Below are 20,810 nucleotides of genomic sequence, written 5' to 3'. Positions count from 1 at the left end.
TCTCAGAAACCTGGCAGAACAAATTAAGGCTTGTCCTTTCAGCACAGATTTTTAACAGTATGATTGGTCTTAATTACTGCCGAACAATCCCTTTAATGCTGAAAATAAACTTTTATATGCACGGAATTGCACTACTTCAAATATTAGCAAAATTTTTAAAAGTATATTTATTTTTAACTTTCTTTCTGTCTCCTTTATCCCTCACTTGATTCCACCCTACTCTTCTTTTCAGGCCCACTTAGTTGACATGATTTGACATCAAATACACTGAGTTAATTGGCACTTATGCCGGAATTTTCCCATTCCCTGACCAGATGAAAATGGAAGAGGGACAGCAAACAAAATGGCCGCCAAGCAACATGGCCACTGAACAACATGGCTGCCAACCTCAGCAGCTGTCAGGCATCAGTCCAACTGAATTGAGGTGGGGTCAGAGCTGATGTCAATCTTATATCAGAACAGATAGTTCCAATTTGCACTGAAGATGCTGATCATTGCAGAGGTATTGTACCCTGTTATATTAAAATTCATTGAATTTTCTTTAAAAATCTCTACCAGATTACCCTCTTCATGATTGTAAGTTTGTCCCTGCCCTCCAGAATGTTGGAACTTTGTCAGCTTTTCTTCAAAAGCATTAAAGTGCAAATGACAGCCATGGCAATAACTGTTCATTCTGGCTGGACCAATACCCTGTTTCTCTGAGGATTCATCTCCATTTCCCTGCCCCTTCCCAGGACACTAACCGGGTGGCAGGCCTATTTCTAGGTTCATCAAGGCCCCAATCCCAGTAAAATGTTTAAGTTTAAAGCTTATTTATTAGTGTCACAAGTAGGCTCACATTAAAGCTGCAATGAAATTACTGTGAAAATCCTGGGTACACTGAGGGAGAATTTAGCATGGCCAAAGCAACTATTCTGTACATCCTTCGGACAGTGGGAGGAAACTGGAGCACCCGGAGGAAACCCACACAGACACAGGGAGAACATGCAGACTCTGCACAGTTAGTAACCCAAGCTGGAAATCGAACCTGGGTCCCTGGTGCTGTAAGGCAGCAGCGCTAAGCACTGAATTTTGTTTCCAACAGGCTGACAATGGATATGGGCTTGTGACATGGAATTGAACCTGCCTCCTGCTCCCTGCCTCCAAAGGAGAATGCGAACCTTAGGCTCTGTGAAGCTTTGATTTGATTTGTTATTGTCACGTGTATCGGTATACAGTGAAGACTATTGTTTCTTGTGTGCTAATCAGACAAAGCATACTGTTTATAGAGTACATAGGGAAGAAGGAAAGGAGACGGTGCAGGATATAGTGTTGCAGTTACAGGTAGAGTGAAGGGAAAGATCAGAAAAGACTTACAATTCAGTTTTAAAAGCACAGAATGAGAGTAGAAGATGGACGTATAGAGTATGTTGGGGATAGCTCGCAAGAAGTTGCCTCACTCCGAAACCACCATTTTTTTTGGCACTTCACTAATTCAATTCTTAAGCTATTCCAGAAATAATTGTGCAAAATCTAACTATAACTCCTAGAATCTTTTAACAAATGAAATACTACAAGGATAAATAACACCATCGGTGGAGTTATTCTGTCCCACCCACCATGGGAATGGTAGCAGGCGGTGTGTTGGGGGGGTGACCATGCAAGTGGCCTCAAGTGTTGGAGAAATGATGTTTCTTTATTAAACCTTTTTCATTGATTTATCTGTTGGGGTAAGTTTTGTTTCATTTTTGTGCCTACAACTGAAGAATACCTTCTGCTGGATGAACTATAACCCCATGTATTTATCCTGTTAATCCCCCTGACACCAAGGGGCAATTTTGCATGGCCAATCAGCCTAACCTGCACAACTTTCAAATGTGGGGGGAGCACCTGGAGGAAGCCCACGCAGACACAGGGAGAATGTGCAAACTCCACACAGACAGTGATCCAAGACTGGAATTGAAACTGGGTCCCTGGAGGTGTGAGGCAGCAGTGCTAACCACTGTGCCACCATGCCACCCTAAGTTAGAACATAGAAAAACTACAGCACAAACATGCCCTTCGGCCCACAAGTTGCGCTGATCATATCCCGACCTACTAGGCCTACCTATAACCCTCAATTCCATTAAATCCCATGTACTCATCCAGAAGTCTCTTAAAAGACCCCAATGAGTTCACCTCCTCCACCACCACCGACAACAGCTGATTCCACTCACCCATCACCCGCTGAGTGAAAAACTTGCCCCTGACATCTCCTCTGTACCTACTCCCCAGCACCTTAAACCTGTGTCTTCTCACAGCGACCATTTCAGCCCTGGGAAATAGCCTCTGAGAATCCACCTGATTTATACCTCTCAACATCTTATAAACCTCTATCAGGTCACATCTCATCCTTCATCTCTCCATGGAGAAAAGACCTACCTCCCTCAACCTGTCCTCATAAGACATGCCTCCCAATCCAAGCAACATCCTTGTAAATCTCCTCTGCACCCTTTCAATAGCTTCCACATCTTTCTTATAATAAGGCGACCAGAACTGTGCACAGTACTCCAAGTGGGGTCTGACTAGGGTCTTACAAAGCTGCAGCATTATCTCCCAACTCCTAAACTCAATACCTCGACTAATGAAGGCTGGTACACCATACGCCTTCTTGACCACATACTCCACTTGCGAGGCCGATTTAAGAGTCCTATGGACCCGGATCCCAAGGTCCTTCTGATCCTCTTCTTCTCAAATTTGGAGCTTTCTTACGTGCAGGGCACAGGGCAAAGAGAACTTTAATCTGCTGAATCTGACTCATAACAAATACAAAAGTAGCTTATTTGTGCCAAAGTAGAAATCAAGTTGTTTTCAACAGACCAATCACAGTAATTGCTATATGATGTGTCTAATGAAGGAAAATGTCCCAAAGCGAGTCACAGAGGTATAAGAAGAGCAATGCTGAAGTGAGTTTTAATAAGGTGCTTGAAAGAATTGAGGGGGATGGAGGGGTTCAATGGGAGAATTTCAGAAAACAGGATATAGATGGCCAAAGTCTTGGCTTTAAATGATGGGACAAAGGGCGGAGCATGTAAGAATATTTCTTGCTTGTTCAGAAAAAAATCAGCATGTGTTTTACAAATAGGATTTGTATAAAAAATATTCTTTCTACCACAGCCAGAGTCTACCTTTTCAACCCATCTACACAGCGGGTAAGAACTGTGCCTGAAACATTTATGAATTCAAATTAGCACTTAGTGCTATTTTAGATTGTCACACTTGTCCAAGGCTAAGGGTCACTTTTTAAGACCTTAAAGTATAATTTATGTCACAGAATTTCCTGTGATCCCACTTGACTTTTAACAGTTTTACTTCTCTTGCCTTTTTGAACTATTTGGTTTTAACAATGGTTGTGTAATTTATCCATAACAGATTTTATTTAATAATAAATTATAAAGCTTGTAAAAATTATTACAATCTCCATAGACACTGATACGTTTTACAAAGAAAACTTTAAACTTTTATTTAATTTTTGAAAGGATACCGTGGCATGATTTTGTGTTTTAAGACATTTATTTAACAGACAGGCACAGTGGTTAGCACTGCTGCCTCACAGTGCCAGGGATCCTGGTTTGATTCCCACCTTGGGTCACCGTGCAAAGTTTGCATGTTCTCCCCATGTCTGTGTGGATTTCTTCCGCGTGTTCCAGTTTCCTCCTACAGTCCAAAAGATGTGCTGGTTAAATGCATTGGCCATGCTAAATTCTCCCTCAGTGTACCCAAACAGGCACCGGAGTGTGGCAGCTAGGGGATCTTCACAGTGCCTTCATTGCAGGGTGACCACTTGTGACTAAGCCTACTTGTGACTAACAAATAAACTCTAAATTTAGTCTAAAAAGCATTATTGATGAAACACTGTTGTAGGCAACTTATATTTTATTCCATGCAACAAAATTTTTAATACAACTGAAAACGTGGCTATTGTGTATAAGTTACACAGTCCTTTTAAGTAGACCTTCAATTCTCCCAGAATCAACCTGAAATGATTCTTATCTCCCAAGGGTTTATTTTGAGCTTTGTCTTTCACATTTAACTCTACACTGCCTTTGATGGTGCAAGTTTGCCTGGAGACTTCTTGCCTGGCTGAAACTAGGCAAATCTTCCAGTCTTGATTCAATTTTCCACAACTTTGAGCTTTCAACCCAATCATGAGCTCCCACCCTAGTTGCTCTATTTCTCCAGGACCCTGGCAGACTAATTGTCTATGGGCTTTCCTTCTCAAAGCCCATTTCCATGACAACTTGAACCACATGGTCCCTGTATCCAGTTAGAAATGTTGAATATTTATCCTTGAGAGCCCAACTCTCTTTCACCTTGAAACTAAATTGACCATTTAAAGCACAATTGCTTACAAGATAATATTCTCAACACTTTTATGAGACATCAGAGACTTGCAGTCTATCCACTGTTAGTATGCAGGCTGCTGCCATTGTCTCCAAGCATAAATGCATTGTTTTACTGGGAAGAAGGTGCAATCTGGGGTCTTTTAATCTCCAACAATCAAATCACCCAGACTTACTGTCAAACAGATTACATTAACCTTGTCATTTTACCCTAAATTAAATACACAGTCCCACAAATGTAAACCTTATAAATCTCATAACTGTGAGAAAGTCCAGTGTGTTTTTTTTTAGCTTGTACATCTTGGTGTAAGTTACGTAGAAGTGGTGAATAAGTATTATGTCTTTTAAATGGCTATTCATATTCTGTTACCTGAATACCCGCTAAAGACTAGTTGTAAACTTAATGAAGCTTTGTTTCAAATGATCTGTAGCCTAAAATTTCATTCTGTTCGCGAGGACAACTCAGGGGCTTGAGTTCACTGCAAACAAAGCAAATAGCGTGAAAAGGTTTAGATTCAGCAGTTCCACCACAGTCACCACATCCTGACAGTGGCCCCTTGCTTACAGTTGAGGAATTATTGTTGATTACCACGATATCTAGAAAAAAAATCTAATGCAGTTTTTAGCTCAAACCAATTTCCAATGCAACGGGCATAATAACTCCTTCAGCCAACAGGTCTGCCCCATTGAATCTTTAAACTTCCTGGTCTTCAACGTATGTATGTCTCGGTGTTCACCTGGAAGAGTGGTTCCCACATGGGCAGTGCCACCTGCCAACCTATGTTGGCAGTTTCTCTTCCCCATACACACACTGTGAATGAGTTTATTCAATGACCTGGTGCACTGTCCAATTATGCCTCACATAATTGCACGGTTGTCTCCAATGCCTTTCCTTGTTAGTATTGCATTTGAGAAAACAGTTGTTAAGACTCATATCAGCTCGTCTAAATTTTCAGTTACTGTACACGTCACATAAATTGTGGAGGTGCCAGTGTTTTGTTTGCGAGGTGGTTTTTTTTGAAACATCATCCAACCACCATGAGAAGCTCTTTAGAAATTGCCTTCATGGTCAATTGTTTTAGAGCAAAACCTGCAATAACATTTTCATTACATTATTTTCACCGGGTTCCGGTATGAATCCTCCTGTTTTATGTATAACCTAGTACCTTCCATACAATTTGAAGTGGCAGTCTAGAGGGGGTTGCTATCAATCACTCTTCAAATGGCAGAGGTGGCATCTGTTGACTATTGTTTTAGAAGGTTGATCAACGGCATGACTCCCACTGAAGTGGGGTATTTGTACTTTGGATCCAGGCAATTTTAACGGTGTCACTGCAGCCTCATAGGGATCAGATTCAATTCCTGGCTTCGATCACTGTCGTGTGTGGAGTCTGCATGTTCTCCCTGTGCCTGTGCGGATTTCCTTCTGGTTCTCCAGTTTCCTCCCACAAGTCTGAAAGACGTGCTGGTTAGGTGCATTGGCTGTGCTAAATTGTTTTTAAGGCAAGGATAAGTAAATTTTTGAACAGTAAAGGAATTAAGGGTTATGGTGAGCGGGCGGGTAAGTGGAGCTGAGTCTACGAAAAGATCCATGGTCTTATTGAATGGCGGAACAAGCTCGAGGGGCCAGATGCTCTACTGTTGCTCCTAGTTCTTAAGTTCTTATGTTCTCCCCAGTGTACCCGAACAGGCGCCAGTGTGTGGCGACGAAGGGATTTCACAGTAACTTCATTGCAGTGCTAGTGTAAGCCTGCATACAGCTTTAAAAAACACATAGTAGCCCTGGGGAGGGGAAAGGGACAGTTCGACCAACGTGGTGCGAATGTATCCATTCTCCCCTCTGTCACGGGGAACGCTCCTCGCTGCTTGAAACTTTCAACTGGGCATTTTGCTTTTGTGATCTTTCCAGTGAAGCCTGAGGCTGAACTCAACATTGTATAACGAGTCTCAAAGGTACAGCAGGTAGCACAAGTTACAGTCAGCAAGATATTTCCAACAGAACCACAAGACAAAAGACACCGAATACGTACTCAGAAAAGTCACACTTCTTGAGCTTTTGCCTTGTCTTTGGGCGTGTGTATCTCTCATTGCCCTGAAGTTGAACCTGACTTGTGGATGGACTTGGTGGACTGGTGGTGATTCTGAAAGCATCGAACCAAAGTCTGACTTCACAAACAACAATGTCCACAAAACTGTTTCAAGTGCACCACTAGTGTTCTCTTGCATCAGAACAAAACTATCTGAATTCTTTGTACTCGTAGCAATAGTACAGCGGCTGTGAAAACTAGATCTGGACTGACAAAATGTTATTTTACTTGTTTTCTGCCTAATGTTTGAAGATTAAGTCAGAGACATGCAGGGGGTTTTATTCTGGTGAAAGGGTGAAAACAGATGTTTATGTGGGTGCTGCATGGATAAGACACATCTGTGTGAAAGGCTGGATATAGCACGTAATTTTGAGCCTAATTGCTGGTGAACATGATTGGAGTTTGCCTGGAGGCCTTAAACAGAAACCTGCAGATTTAACAAGTGTCAAGGCTTTACAAAAAAACAACTCAGGCATGTAGCATTCAGATCTAACCTTGGAGGGGACCTCAGGCCTGACTCTGAGAACAGTGAAAGATCTGATGATTTAGTTCAGCAGGCGAGACGATATCTCAGTCTGCACTCACTACGCCCTACCTCCACAGTGTTCCAACCGCATTATCAGCTTTTCATTAGGATGTCAAGCATTCAAATCATCATCCCTCTGAGAGACCCAACCCTCATGACCCCTGGGAAGAAATGGCATGCATACCTGCACGCTTGTTCTAAACAGACTGGCACAGTGCCACCCAGGTTCAATTCCCAGCTTGGGTCTGTGTGGAGTCTGCACATTCTCTCCGTGTCTGTGTGGGTTTCCACTGGGTGCTTCAATTTCCTCCCCCAGTCCAAAAGACATGCTGGTTAGGTGCATTGACTATGCTAAATTCTCCCTCAGTGTACCCAAACAGGTGCCGAGTGTGGCGACTAGGGGATTTTCACATTAAGTTCATTGCAACCTTAATGTAAGCCTAATGTAAGCCAGTCCAAACATGTGTAGATGAGGCGGATTGGCCATTCTAAATTGCCCCTTCGAATCCTGGGATACATAGGCGAGAAGGATTAGTGGGGTAAATACGTAGGATTACAGGGATGAGGTCTGGGAGGGGTTGTTGTCAGTGCAGACTTGATGGGCTGAATAGCCTCCTGCACTGTACGGATTCTATGATTCTAATTGTGACTAATAAATAAAAATAAATAAAGAGGACAGAGCTGCTGCTGTCGTTATGTGGATAATTTGATTACACTGGAAGCATGGCAACATCATCAGCTAAAGGATACTTTATATATTAATGAATCTGTTATCACCTTGCCTCCTGGTTAGTCTGATGAAATGATATGTTTTTCAGGTCCAGTTGTACCATCTCTGCAGATAAAAAGGGAAAAGGAACATTCTTCTAAGTTTGTGGTTTTGGAGATTACAGCGCTATTTTTAGAGGAGACCAGAATAGCAGTCATATTGCTACTGTTACAGTGTCATCCATTGATTTAAACATACTGTGCAATGCTGAGTATGAAAGCAGCAATACAGGAAAAACTGATATGAGAAAAATTAAGATAAGCTCTTTCTTTATGGACAGGGAACAGCATCAATGTTCATGAGATTGAGGAGGATTCATGTTGAATTGAAATCTATATTACTAAAGTAAGATGTTAAAGTTTATTTCTTAGTGTCACAAGTAGGCTTACATGAACACTGCAATAAAGTTATTGTGAAAATCCCCTGGTTGCCACACTCTGTTTGGGTAGTCCGAGGGAGAATTTAGCATAGCCAACGTGCCCAACCAGCACATTTTTTTGGACTGTGAAAGAAAACTGGAGCACCCGGAGAAAACCCACACAGATACAAAGAGAACATGCAGACTCTGCATAGCCAGTGACCCAAGCTGGGAATCAAACCGGGGTCCCTGGTACTGTGAGGCAACTGTGCGAACCACTGCGCCATTCCAAGTTTCCTCAGAAAATTGGTCTCAGAAAGAAACATAACACAATGTATAAAGAAAAGCATTTAAGGACAGGTACCAGGTGCCTTTTGGATTCTTCTAAAAAAAGATGAAGGGAACATTAGGTGACTGGAGGAGGGTGGTGATGGTGCTGTTCTGTTCAGATAGGATGTGATTAAGAAACATGTCAGTCCTTTACGAGATAGGATGGGTTAGGGTTGATGACCGAGAATGTTAAATGAAGGCTTTGGACAAAATGTTGTCACCAGGTAAGAACCCACACTAATGGATGGCAGGATTATAGGGTAGGGGGGGTACATTTCTTTGGCAACTGCTAATTATGAGGTCATCACCAAAACCACCACCTAAATGAGGGCAGCGGGCCAGCTCCCAGATCTGTCAGCCCTCCCCCCCCAAATCAGGAGGCAGCATCAACACTGCTCCTGTTAGTGTGGCTGCTGCTGAAGCTGTGTGAAGATTAGAGGCTGTCTCCATGCTGGGGTTTTGTTCTTACCGTGCTAGGCAGCTGGGGGCACAGGTCGGTGGGGGGCATCTTCCGATGGTCACACTGGAGCCACAGGGGTGACCTTTGCTGCCACAGAGCCTCTCCATGGGCTGTGAAGCCAACGTAAAGGATGGCCACCTCGAGGAACCCACTGGGAGGTCGTTGGTGTCTACCATCCCGATGGCGATATAACACTGGAGTGTAGGAGATGGTCCTTCATTGGCACGATTGGCCATTTGGCCAGCAGCCATGTGGCTGAGGTTTCTTGCTCGGGTAATTTGCTGTGATGTGGGAGGATTTTGGGCTTTCACCTCCAGTTTACCAGTCTTCGCACCTCCCAGCCTTTCTCCAAAAGCAAGCCCTTTGTATCCATTTTTGCAATTGGAAACCATTCAACTGGATTCTATGCAATCATAAAATTGATCCTATGAAGTAAACACAGAATAAGTCTTTATTCTTCCATCAATGACAAAGGCCAGCATTTGTTACTAATTATTCACATGAGGGCATAAACCAGGAATGAGCTGGAATACTCTGCACTTCCTGGATGAGTGTGCCTTCAAAAACACTTGAGAAGCTGAACACCATGGAGGCCAAAGCACCCCCATTCCTTGATTAACACCCCATCTACCACCTTCAACATTCACTTCCTCCACCACCAATGCAGGTTGGCAGCAGTGTGTACCATCGGCAGCAGCTCACCAAGGCTGCAATCCAACAGTCTATCTAGTGCAGGTACGCCCACGGGATTGTTAGGGAGGATGCTCCAGGATTTTATCCCAATAACGCTAAAGAGACAGTGATACAGCTCCAAGTCAGGGTGGTATGTGGCTTGGAGGGGAACTTGCAAGTGGTGGTGCTCCCAAGTATCTGCCATGGGTAATAGATGCTGCAGGTTTGGAAGATGCAGTCGAGGAAGCCTTGGTGAGTTTCTGCAGTGTCAGATGGGGTACTGGTCAAATAGGCTGCTTTGTCCTGGGTGATTTCAAGCTTCTTGAGTGTCATTGAAGCTGCACCCTCCAGGCAAGTGGAGAGTATTCCAACATAGTGTTGACTTGTGCCTTGTAGATGGTGGACAGGCTTTGGGGAGTCAGGAGGTGAGTGACTTACCACAGAATTCCAGGTCTCTAACCTACTGTTGTCACCACTATAGTAATATGGATATTCTGGTTAAGTTTGTAGTCAATGATAACCTCTCAGAATGTTTCCAAGATGATCATTTAGAGAATTGTGCAATTTTTGGAGATTTCCAGCATGGCTTTAGTAGTTAGGTGTTTTGTTTCATTGAGCTAATTGAATTATTTGATGAGGATGTAAAGTTAGTGGATGATGGTACTTCAGTTGATATTCATATTGGTTGCTTTTCAGAAAGTTTTCAATGAAGTGCTGCACTGAAGATTATTTTGGTAAGATTGCAATGTGTGGCCACTATGTTCGATGATGAATTAAGTGATTCAGATGAGAGCATCAATGGAATTAGTCATGAATTTGGGTTGACAGTAGTTAGAAATTCATCAATCATTTATGGTACAGGTCAATTTCAGATCTTGTGATGCAGTGGGTAACGTCCCTGCCTCTGAGTTAGAAGCTCCGGGCTTGAGTCCCATTCAGGACTTGTTGGCCAAGGAAGGTGCGTTCACAATGTGGCCAAACAGATTGAAAATCAACCTGCAAAATCCTTCCAACATACATCAAAGTCAGGCAGTAAGAGCAGTAGAGATTACAGTGAGCTACGTAATGGACAGAACATTGGAGCCTCTACCATGACTGTTCTCAGCTCCAGACCACAGACTGCATGTAAAAAGGTCAGGTTATGATAGCAACCTACACTTCCTGAGTGGGATTTTCCACACAACCCACACATGCAGACGCAGAGACAACCATTGGCCTGGGGCAAGATCTTCTGGCCCAGGCATTGTCAATGGGATTTCCCATTGAATGCATCCCGAGGAAACCCAGGGAGGGGGGGAGGGGTGTGCCGGCAGCGGGAGCAGAAGTTCCTGCTGGTGTGAATGGCTGGAAAAGTCCGGCCCTAAGTGACATGTAACATACACACTCATCTCACAAACACACACGTCACATACACACTCATCTCACAAACACACACATCACATACACACGTACACACACGTACACGCACACACACACGCTAATTTGGATAGATTCAGGAAATAGGCCTATGTAAGGCTAAGGCTTCCAATATAGATAAATTTAACATGACACATCTGAGGCTTGGTAGTTTTAGGAATGCGTGTGGAATAGAGAGCCAATGCTAAAAGCTGAAGAATAAAAAAAGGATTGGGGTTGACAGTGGATAATCCACTGAAGATCCACAAACTATAAGGCCAGGTATTCAGACAGTAAATAGGGTTTTAGTTTCCATTGTTGTGACACAGCGATATGAAACAAAAAAGACCGTGTGAAATTTTAACTCATTTGAAATAGTGAAAGGACAAACACTTTGTATCAGATCGTGTGAATTAGCTATAAATGTCAAACCAGTTTATTAAAAGTACAAAAGTAGACAATAGCAGGAAATCAATACAGCAGGTTTGACCTGATTGCATAATTTTTAAATGATACCTCTTGTGCGACAGTAGAAATAAAGAATGCCATGTTTCATTAATTATCTTAATAACGCTAAATCTAGAACAGCACCCACAATATGTACATTAACTTTAACTTTTCCATACAAACTTTCCAGATTCATCTCAAGTTCAATTTAAGAGATGGGAAATTAAAAAGATATCTTCTACAATTGGATGTAGCTTTTCAAGTTCACATTCTATTACCAAGCCTTTCATTTTAAACTCAGTTTGAGGGCAAGTTATTTCTACATTCTTTGCATTAAATCTACTTGCAAAAATGAATAACACTTTACCTCCTGATGAAAGATGGAAGATAATAGACATCATACAGTGAATAAATGTATATTCCAGTTCAGCCATCTGTGACCACCTCGTTCATAGGTATAAAACTCTTACGATTTAAAAGATTGAAAATCTTCCTGTCCATCCCACATATTTTCTTAACATTACAATCCTAATGCCAGCAACAGTCTTTTGATGACAAAGGTAAGCACACTGTGTTAACATACGGAGACAATGGCCCTGATTTTACCGGCACTCTCTCCCGAGGCCAATGGGGAATGCCGCTTTGTGAGCCTCTCCCATAACTGTTTTGGGGCAGCCATGCTGGTAACATCAGAACCCATGAGTTGTGAGGGCATATGAATGGTAAGAGTTTGAACTCGTTCCAACTGTGGTGGTAAAACTAATAACTGTCAGGATGCTATTTTTGTAGACGGGTGAACCATGCTCAATGTGATAAAAAGACACACCTATTTGAGATAAAAACAGAAAATGCTGGAAAGGCTGAGCAGGTCAGCCAGCACCTGTGAAGAAAGTAACATTTAAAGGGCTGGGTTTTCATTCTTTCTTTTCATTCATTCATGGGACATCGGTGTCACTGGTTGGCCAGCATTTATTGCACATCCTTTGGCTAGACCATTTCAGAGGACATTTGAGAGTCAACCACATTGTTGTGGCTCTGTCGTTACATACAGGCCAGACTTGGTAAGGACATCAGATTTCATTCTTTAAAGGACATTACTGAACTTTGGGCTTTTCCGATGATTGACAATGGTTTCATGGTCATCAGTAGATTCTTAATTCCAGATAGTTTTTATTGAATTCCAATTCCACCATCTGCTGTGGTGAGGTTTGAAACTGGGTCCCCAGTACATTAGCTGAGTTTCTGCATTAATAGTCTAGCGATAATACCACAAGGCCATAGCCTCATGGTATTCTGTGTTGGAGGTCAGTTCAGAGGAGGGTGTGTCAATAATTTTGATCCACTACCTGGAGTGCAGGTTTGCAGGTAGGTTCCTGCCTCTGGTCATTTTTCAGGAGGTAGCTTCTGAGAGGGGAAATGGGGGGGAGGAGTATACCAGCCCCCCAGCAGTGGGTAGCCAGTTAGGTCAATTAAGTGCCAATTGCGCCAACTTACCAGAAAACGGCCAGCCCCTGTCTGATGTGACTAGATCCACAGATGGCATGGTGACAACCTCCAAGTGGTAGATCAGGGAGATCAGAGGTTCATCCTTCCAAACATGCGATCCTGGCTGGGCTGTGAGGGCCACAACCTCAGTGCAGAACATTCTGTGGAGTAGCTCCTATCTGCACTATGGTATACTTTAAAATATTTTCAAGTCTTTCTTCAGAGGGTGTCTCCAGATGAGACCCTTCATGGTCCCCTACCTACAGTGGCAGCACCCAATTCTCCTGGTGGGGCTGGTGATGGCCTTAAGCCTTGGCCATTCCCATTGACTGTGTGGGGTTTGCCTGTTCTCCTTAATTGGATGGGTTCCAGGAGGTGGCCTGTCAGTCAGCTGCCTCCTCAAAATCTCTTTCCGGTTCCCACCACAGCCAAATCCGGATTCTCGACCTCGATTCAGCCTGGCTTTGGGAACAGGACACAGGAACTAAAATTTAGCCCAATGTTTCAGATCGATGATCTTTCATTGGACCTGGAAGCAGTTGACATTCTGATAGGTTTTTTTAAAATTTGGTTATTACTGCCACATGTATTGGGATAGGGTGAAAAGTATCGCTTCTTACGCGCTGTACAGACAAAACGCACCTTTCATGGAGTACATAGGGGAGGAGGAAAGGAGAAGGTGCAGAATATAGTGAGAAAATTTAAAGGAATTAGAGTTAGGTTTTAAGAGCTTAGAATGAGAGTAAAAGATAGAATTAGAGGGTATACCAGGGACAGGTTGCAAGAAGCTGCCTCGCTCTGCCACTATTTTTTTGAATGTCATCGATCTGAAACATGAATTCTCTTTTCCTCTCTCTACTGATACTCTCAGACCTGTTGAGATTTCCAGCATTTTGTTTTTATTTCAGAATTCCAACCTCTGCAAAAGTTTGTTTTTGTGTTAGTGCCTATTTGAAAGTCTGGCTTTGTGTTGAATTCTGGTCTCAATTGTTGCTGACGATTGTTTGAGCTTGCTTCAAGGTGTTAAAACAGAAATCTGCAGGTTCAACTCTTCAAATGCTGATTAGAAACAATTGTTTCTCCCCATGTCTGTGGGCGTTTCGTTCGGGTGCTCTGGTTTCCTCCCACAGTCCAAAAGACATACTGGTTAGGTGCATCAGCCATGCTCAATTCTCCCTCAGTGCTCTGACTGCACTGTGAGTGCTGCCTGGCTGTGAGAGTGCTTTTGGAGTTGGGTAGAAGTTGGGAGTTAGGTGAAACAGTGTATGTGAATATCACGCGTCCACTTCCACTGACACTGCGGCAAGATGCCGGTTCAGGGACCGAGGGAGACAGTGCACAGGTTCTCAAACACTACACTGAGGTTCCTGGTGGGGAAGGTCCAGACGCAGATGGATGTCCTTTACACACAAAGTGGAAAATGTTAACATTGGCCCTCTGTCCCTCTCTCCTGAAGGGGCTGGTGTTCCTCCCATTCCTCCTACAGATCTCCTGAAGGGCTCCTGAAAAGATGCCCATGATCAAACTGGAGACTCCGGAAGGTGAGGTATAACAGCACATAAGCTTTTTAGGTGAAGGGCTCAGAGAACTTTCAAAATAAATACTGATGGAGCATTGGTAAATTCTTGACAAACTATCATTGAAAGTCCCCTTATCTGTTTCAAACACCTTGTTCAACCTACCAACAGCATGTAAACCATAAAAGGTCAAAATATTTTACAAAATTATTTAGTTCTATTTAGCTGTCAGAAGAGGGCTTTAGGACAAACCATATCCACCAAAATGTCATGCAGTCTATTTAGCAAGCAGTTTAAGTGGCAATCAACCTCTGAGTAATCGTCTGGACAGCAGTTTCTAGTGATTAACTTTCCAAGATAGCATCTCATTTATAATGAGGGCTAAACCAACATCTCAAAAGGCCCCATCATGTGCAATTCAGAGAATTTGAATTGAGCATCTGAAGGAGCCTGTGAAAACTGCCCACTCAATCTCTTATGGATTTGGATGTAATTGTTTTTTCTTTCAGTGAAAGATACAAGCAAACATAATAACATAATAGTAAATTGGCGCATTTAATGATGGTTGAATGTACCTTTCCAATCAATGATCATGGGGAGAAGTGGACAAAGTATTATGCTGGTTGAGGAAGTCAGCTTGCTATTTCACTCTGAATTGAGTCACCAATAATTGCGGAGAAAATCAGTTTGTTATTTAACTCTAAATAAGGCCACCAATAATATTTGAGCAAAATCTTGCTATACCTCTCTAAATAGGATTGCCAACAGTTTCTGGGGGAGAAATTTGCTTGCGTAGCACAGCTTCTAGTTTCTTCATTGATTTCATTAAAGGTGGCTGTGAGAGTTAAAGTGCTATTTGATCAGGGGCAACTGATGCAAGTCTGTGCGACTGGTGTTCCAAAAATATATTTCTCCCTCTATGTGATCTATTTTTCAGTTTGTTCACACTGAAATCCTTAAGGTGGGAAACATTTAAAATCATTGCTTAATGTTATAAACCAATAAAACCTTGGATCTTTCCAGATTGATGGACAGGTTAAACTCATTTCTTCCTGACTTGGAGCAGCATTTCGAAGGATTTGGCCAGTTGAAGGTAGATGTAGAGGTGCATGCAGTAGTGACGCGGTCACACGTGTTGCCTGATGTACTGTGGAGTAATCTGCACGATGTCAACATCCCGAAACACAAATTCTAGCGCTAAGTTCAGAAAGGGAATCAACTTCTGAGAAGCCTTTCGAGAACTTGGCCAAAATTGGGGTAAAGGGCGACACTCCAAAAATTAATTCTTGGATTGCAGTAGATACTTTTTAATCAATCTTTTTTAGAAAATTGTGATCAATTGCATGTTTAGAAGGCTTGAATGGTATATAATCCAGAAAGGAACAATGACAAAGAGAATGGTACACCTTCCAATCCAAATAAGTTACTGGATGGTGCGATGACACAGTGGTGAGAACTGCTGCCTCACAGCGCCAGGGAACCGGGCTTGATTCCGGCCTCAAGCGACTGTCTGTGCACATTCTCCCCATGTCCGTGTGGGTTTCCACCAGCTGTTCTAGTTTCCTCCCACAGTCCAAAGGTGTTTAGATTTGGGGGATTGGCTATGCTAAAATTGGCCCTTAGTGTCAGGGTAAATTAGCAGGGTAAACATGTGAGGTTATGGGAATAGGGCCTGAATGGGATTGTTGTCAGTGCAGGTTCAGTAAGCTGAATGGCCTCCTTCTGCACTGTAGGGATTCTATGATTGCCCTCTATGAAATGTGGCCCTTGCCATTTTTTGATTACATGGTCCATTGGTAACATTGACCCCTTCAAGTACTATTCCCATTCCCCCCGCCCACCCCAATCAGCAACCTGGAAATAATGATCTCTTCACTGCCAAATCACTTGGGTAAAGCACTGTCGCTTCTCACACAATTATCTTATCATTTTTCTTGTAAGCAAGTATATTACAGCCAAGCAATGTTCGACACAGTTCGATGAAACTTGGGGAAAGGCCATAACTGTTCCATCTGAATGATCTTAATATTTTTGCTGAAATATCTAAGGAGTTCAATCCCACAGTCATATTCTAACTCTGCCTCATTTGTCTCTTGGTGGTTTTTCTTTTATGTTCCAAACAAACTTTCTTTCCCGCCCCGCCCCAGTTTACCCCTGTTCTGGGGGTTTAATTTTATATGGGCTTTGGACGGGGTTGCTGGTTTTAGTATGGAAGAGTCTGGTTACTCCATGTACCAAACACCAGGAGGCGATTTTTATTCCTTTTTGCCATCGGGTAGTTTTTCCACACGTTTCTCAATTTTTTTTGCCTAAGGATAGATCATGTATCTGAGGGGGTTTGATTGATGATACAGTGACATTATTGTCTACCCCAGTGACCAGATCATTGAGGGACACATTTGGAGTTTGTTGAAGTCCTTCCCAATGATGATCTTTAACCACAGTAGATGAATACAAAGGCTTGTGAGGCTCGCCACCAAACAACTGAAGGTCTTGCTTCCTCTCCTGTGGGCCTACGCTTAAGAGGTGATTTCAGACGTCAGCTTCTTCTTTGACGTGCTCTGCCTCTTCGACCTGTTCTCCACAAAGGATTTCGAGAGAAGGAAATACAGGATAGGATTCAGACAGCTGCTCAGCGAAACCAGCCAGAGCGTTATCAGTTTCACATGATGGGTTCCCAGGAGGTGCTGGCAGCTCATGTTGTTCAACCTCTGCAACCCGATGACGATCTGATAAACGTGGTAGGGCAAATGGCAGACGACGAATCCGGTCATGGCGGCGATGATAATCATTTGTGCCCGCATGTGGATCACCCGGTTGTGCTGGCTGGTACTTTTCCTCCTCACGGTGCACAGGTGCAGCGCTATCGATGCGTACGAAAAGGCAAACATGGCGAGGATGATCAAGAACATCAGAGCAACCGCGACGAAGGCGTTGGCGGACACTCTCTTACCGTACTGCAACTGCATGTTGTAGCATACCGAACTCGCGTTATCGAAGTTTAACTCTTTGAAGAAGTAGTTTATGTTCAGCGCGAGAAGGGGGATGGTCGTTATCACCCAGGTGACGGTGCAGGCACAACGGGCAAAACTTGTGTCGTAAAATCTATTCAGCTGGCTGTTGCTGGACTTCACGATCATGGTGTATCGGCTGATGCTGATAAATGCAAGGAAGATGGTGCTGCAGCTGACGGTATAATAGAAACTGAAGTTAATGATGATCATGACAATGGTGCAGATGGGAGAATTCTCCTTCCAGGTGTCTCCGAGGACAAGCAACGTGGCTCTGAAGGGGAGCGTCAGGCAACTGATCAGGTCAGCCATGGCGAGGTTCATCAGGTAAATGAGAATGCCGTGCTTCCGGTTGTTTTGCAGCAGCATCCAGAGCGCCATGGAGTTGGCTGGCAGCCCGACACAAATGATGAGAGAGTAGAGGATTGGGAGGACCACCTTCTCCAGGCGGCTGGCTGTCAGGTTGCATTCCTGGGAAATGTTGGTCAGGTTGGTCAGCGTGATCGCGAGCATGTTGGTTTCTGTCACCATTTAGCTGAAAGAAAACGAATAAAGGTTAACACGCTTGAACAGGAATTGTGCGCCTCACATCACATTTCAAACAGAATTTTACTTCCACCTCTTCTGAATGTAACTTAGAAGGAATCATAGAATCCCTTCAATGCAGAAGGCCCATTGAGTCTGCACTAACAATAACCCCACATATTTACACTGCTAAAATCCCCCTGCCACCTGGGGGCAATTTAGCATGGCCAATCCACCTAACTCACACATCTTTGGACTGTGGGAAGAAACCGGAGCACCCAGAGGAAACCCACGCAGACACGAGGAGAATGTGCAAGCTCCACACAAACAAGGCCCGAATTGAACCCAGATCCCTGGCGCTGTGAGGGAGCAGTGCTAATCACTGTGCCACCATGCTGTCTGTATAATATAGTGCACAATAATGGCACTATATACACACGGGGTAGCAGGGTCATGTGAAACCTCAGGGGGTTGTCTGCTCTATTCTTTGGCAGGTCTCCTGTAGACCCACTTAAGGCTCCTCAGCTCAGGGTTACAAACCATAACCAATAGGGGAACAATCAAATTTTCAGTGCTGATGGTGGAAATCCTGAGGAACAACAGCTGCTTGTAGGTAGGGGATCTTTCAAGAACAGGACAAGTGAACCCTTGAGGCACAAGTGAGAAAGGCAATGGGAAAGCACCTCAATGTAATCTTTCCCTTGTTGTATTGACAATGAGAGGCTCCTACAAACATCTGCAGAGGGAAGTGCAAGACAGTGAGGTGCAGCAAAATGAGCAGAGGATTCACCACACTACCACATGAAATCTCTCACATCTTCATTCAACGTATTGCTGATAGTTTCAAAATCACCAGTGTGACTATCATTTTGTAGTTTGAATTAATATATTCTTAGGCAATTTCTGCTAAAATTGACGGAAGCCAGTTCAAGAAAAGCTAAACCTGCATTTTTGGAAACTATGATGTGGAGATGCTGGGGTTGGACTGGGGTAAACACAGTAAGAACTCTCACAACACCAGGTTAAAGTCCAACAGGTTTATTTGGTAGCAAACACTTTGCCCCTTTGTCAGCTGAGTGGAGAGTTCTGATCACAAACAGAGCATATAAAGGCACACACTCAGTTTACAGATTACTGATTAGAATGTGAGTCTTTACAGCTAATCAAGTCTTAAAGGATTGGAAACCAGCCACATCTGTTAAGTAGGCCGACTTAACTGTGATTAATTTTTTTGCGATTAATTGTGATTTAATTTTTTTCCAGCAACTCCAGCACAAAGCCACTACTCAACACACCTTCTCCTCATTCCCCCTCCATCCCATCAGTATTCCACAGGGACCATTCTCTCTGAGACATCCTACTCCTCCATCACACCCAACACCTCACCCCTTGCCCACAGCACCTTCCCATGCAATCATAGAAAGTACAACACCTGCCCCCTTTTACCTCCACCCTGCTCACCATCCCAGCTCCTAAACACCCCTTTCAGGTGAAGCAGTGCTTCACACACACTTCTTCAATCTGATCTATTGCATTCACTGTTCCCAATGTGGTCTCCTCTACACCGGAGAGACCAAACAATGAACACCTTTGGTCCAACTGCAGGCAAGATCCAGATCTTCCTGTCACTCGCCACTTTGACACACCACTCTGCTCCCCTGTCCACATTCTGTCCTTGGCCTTTTGCAATGTTCTAGCAAACCTCAATGCAAACTGGAGGAACAGCGCCTCATCTTCCAATTGGGCACTTTACAGCCTTCTGCACTGAACATTTAGTTCAACAACTTCAAAGAATGAACTCTCCCCTCCATCTTCACCCCATTTCCCTTTATTTTATTTCATCTTGTTTCACCTCGTTCATCCATTTTATTGGGCCCGATTTTACCACCAAGTTGCGTCCGTTTTTGGGTGCCAAAACTTGATAAAGTTGGGTGTGAAGCGAGTAGCACGATCTGTGCCTGCCTCCACGCTGGCTGGCCCTTTACCAAGGCCTGAAAATGGCCACAATCAGTACTGCACCCGAAATGAGCACGACGGCCATTTAAATACATTTGCACGCATTTAAATTTGCTGCCACGCTGCCTGAGATCAGTCAAGGGGGAAGGAGGGGTCTGCTGCCACTCTGTCTATGATCGGTGGGAGAGCAAGGGGGTCTGCTGCCACTCTGCCTGTGATCAGTAAGGGGGAAAGGGGGAGTCTGCTGCAAATCTGCCTGTGATCAGTAAGGGGGAAAGGGGGAGTCTGCTGCAAATCTGCCTGTGATCAGTAAGGGGGAAAGGGGGAGTCTGCTGTCACTCTGCCTGTGATCAGTGGGAGGGAAGGGGGGGTCTGCTGCCACTCTGCCTGAGATCAGTGAGGGGAAAGGAGGTGTCCGCTGTCACTCTGTTTGAGATTGGTGGTGGGGGGGGGCAAGGGGAGAGGGGTCCGCAATTGATCTGGGCAGTGGATAAGGTTGTGGGGAAGAGGCAATGTCTGTGGGGGCCAGGGGTAGGCATCATCCAGCCCAGGAGTGATGTGGCACAGGAACCACATTCTTTTTTTCACTGTGAATGTGCAGTTGGAGGCGCTGATCGGAACTACAGGGTTTCAGGTGCGTTATGCTCCACCCACAGGCTTCTGCAGTGCAATTTGGAATCGCTGGTATTTTTTCAGCCACAGTACACACGGGGGTGCCTGAGAACGGGTCTAAAAGTCCTTTCTGAAACACCCCCAGTTTCAAGTCCGCCCTGCACTTAGAATTAAAATAGTAAAATAGGGACATTCATCCTTCTTTCTCACTTCCATTTTCCCATTTCCCCTTCTTGCCACCGCCCCCATCTCTCCTGTGGGTAGTGAGGGGGAGAGAGGGATGGTTTCAGAGAAGTGCT

The 20,810-nt window shown here is 43.9% G+C and overlaps 1 protein-coding gene across 1 annotated transcript in view; it reads right to left on the bottom strand.

Moving 5' to 3' along the window:
• Window positions 1–11,396: 11,396 nt before the first annotated feature.
• LOC145358344 (putative G-protein coupled receptor 82) overlaps window positions 11,397–20,810 on the bottom strand; it is a 37,071-nt gene continuing 27,657 nt past the window's right edge. The window contains exon 2 of the mRNA XM_080212296.1: window positions 11,397–17,953. Coding sequence (XP_080068422.1) covers window positions 16,927–17,949 — 1,023 coding nt within the window. The 5' untranslated portion in view covers window positions 17,950–17,953 and the 3' untranslated portion in view covers window positions 11,397–16,926. The remainder of the gene's footprint in view (window positions 17,954–20,810) is intronic.

The sequence above is a fragment of the Carcharhinus amblyrhynchos genome, chromosome 25, assembly GCF_965287045.1.
Source record: "Carcharhinus amblyrhynchos chromosome 25, sCarAmb.v2.hapA, whole genome shotgun sequence".
Classification (NCBI taxonomy): domain Eukaryota; kingdom Metazoa; phylum Chordata; class Chondrichthyes; order Carcharhiniformes; family Carcharhinidae; genus Carcharhinus; species Carcharhinus amblyrhynchos.
Note: the sequence above shows the minus strand (reverse complement) of the source record. Positions and strands in the feature narration are given on the sequence as shown.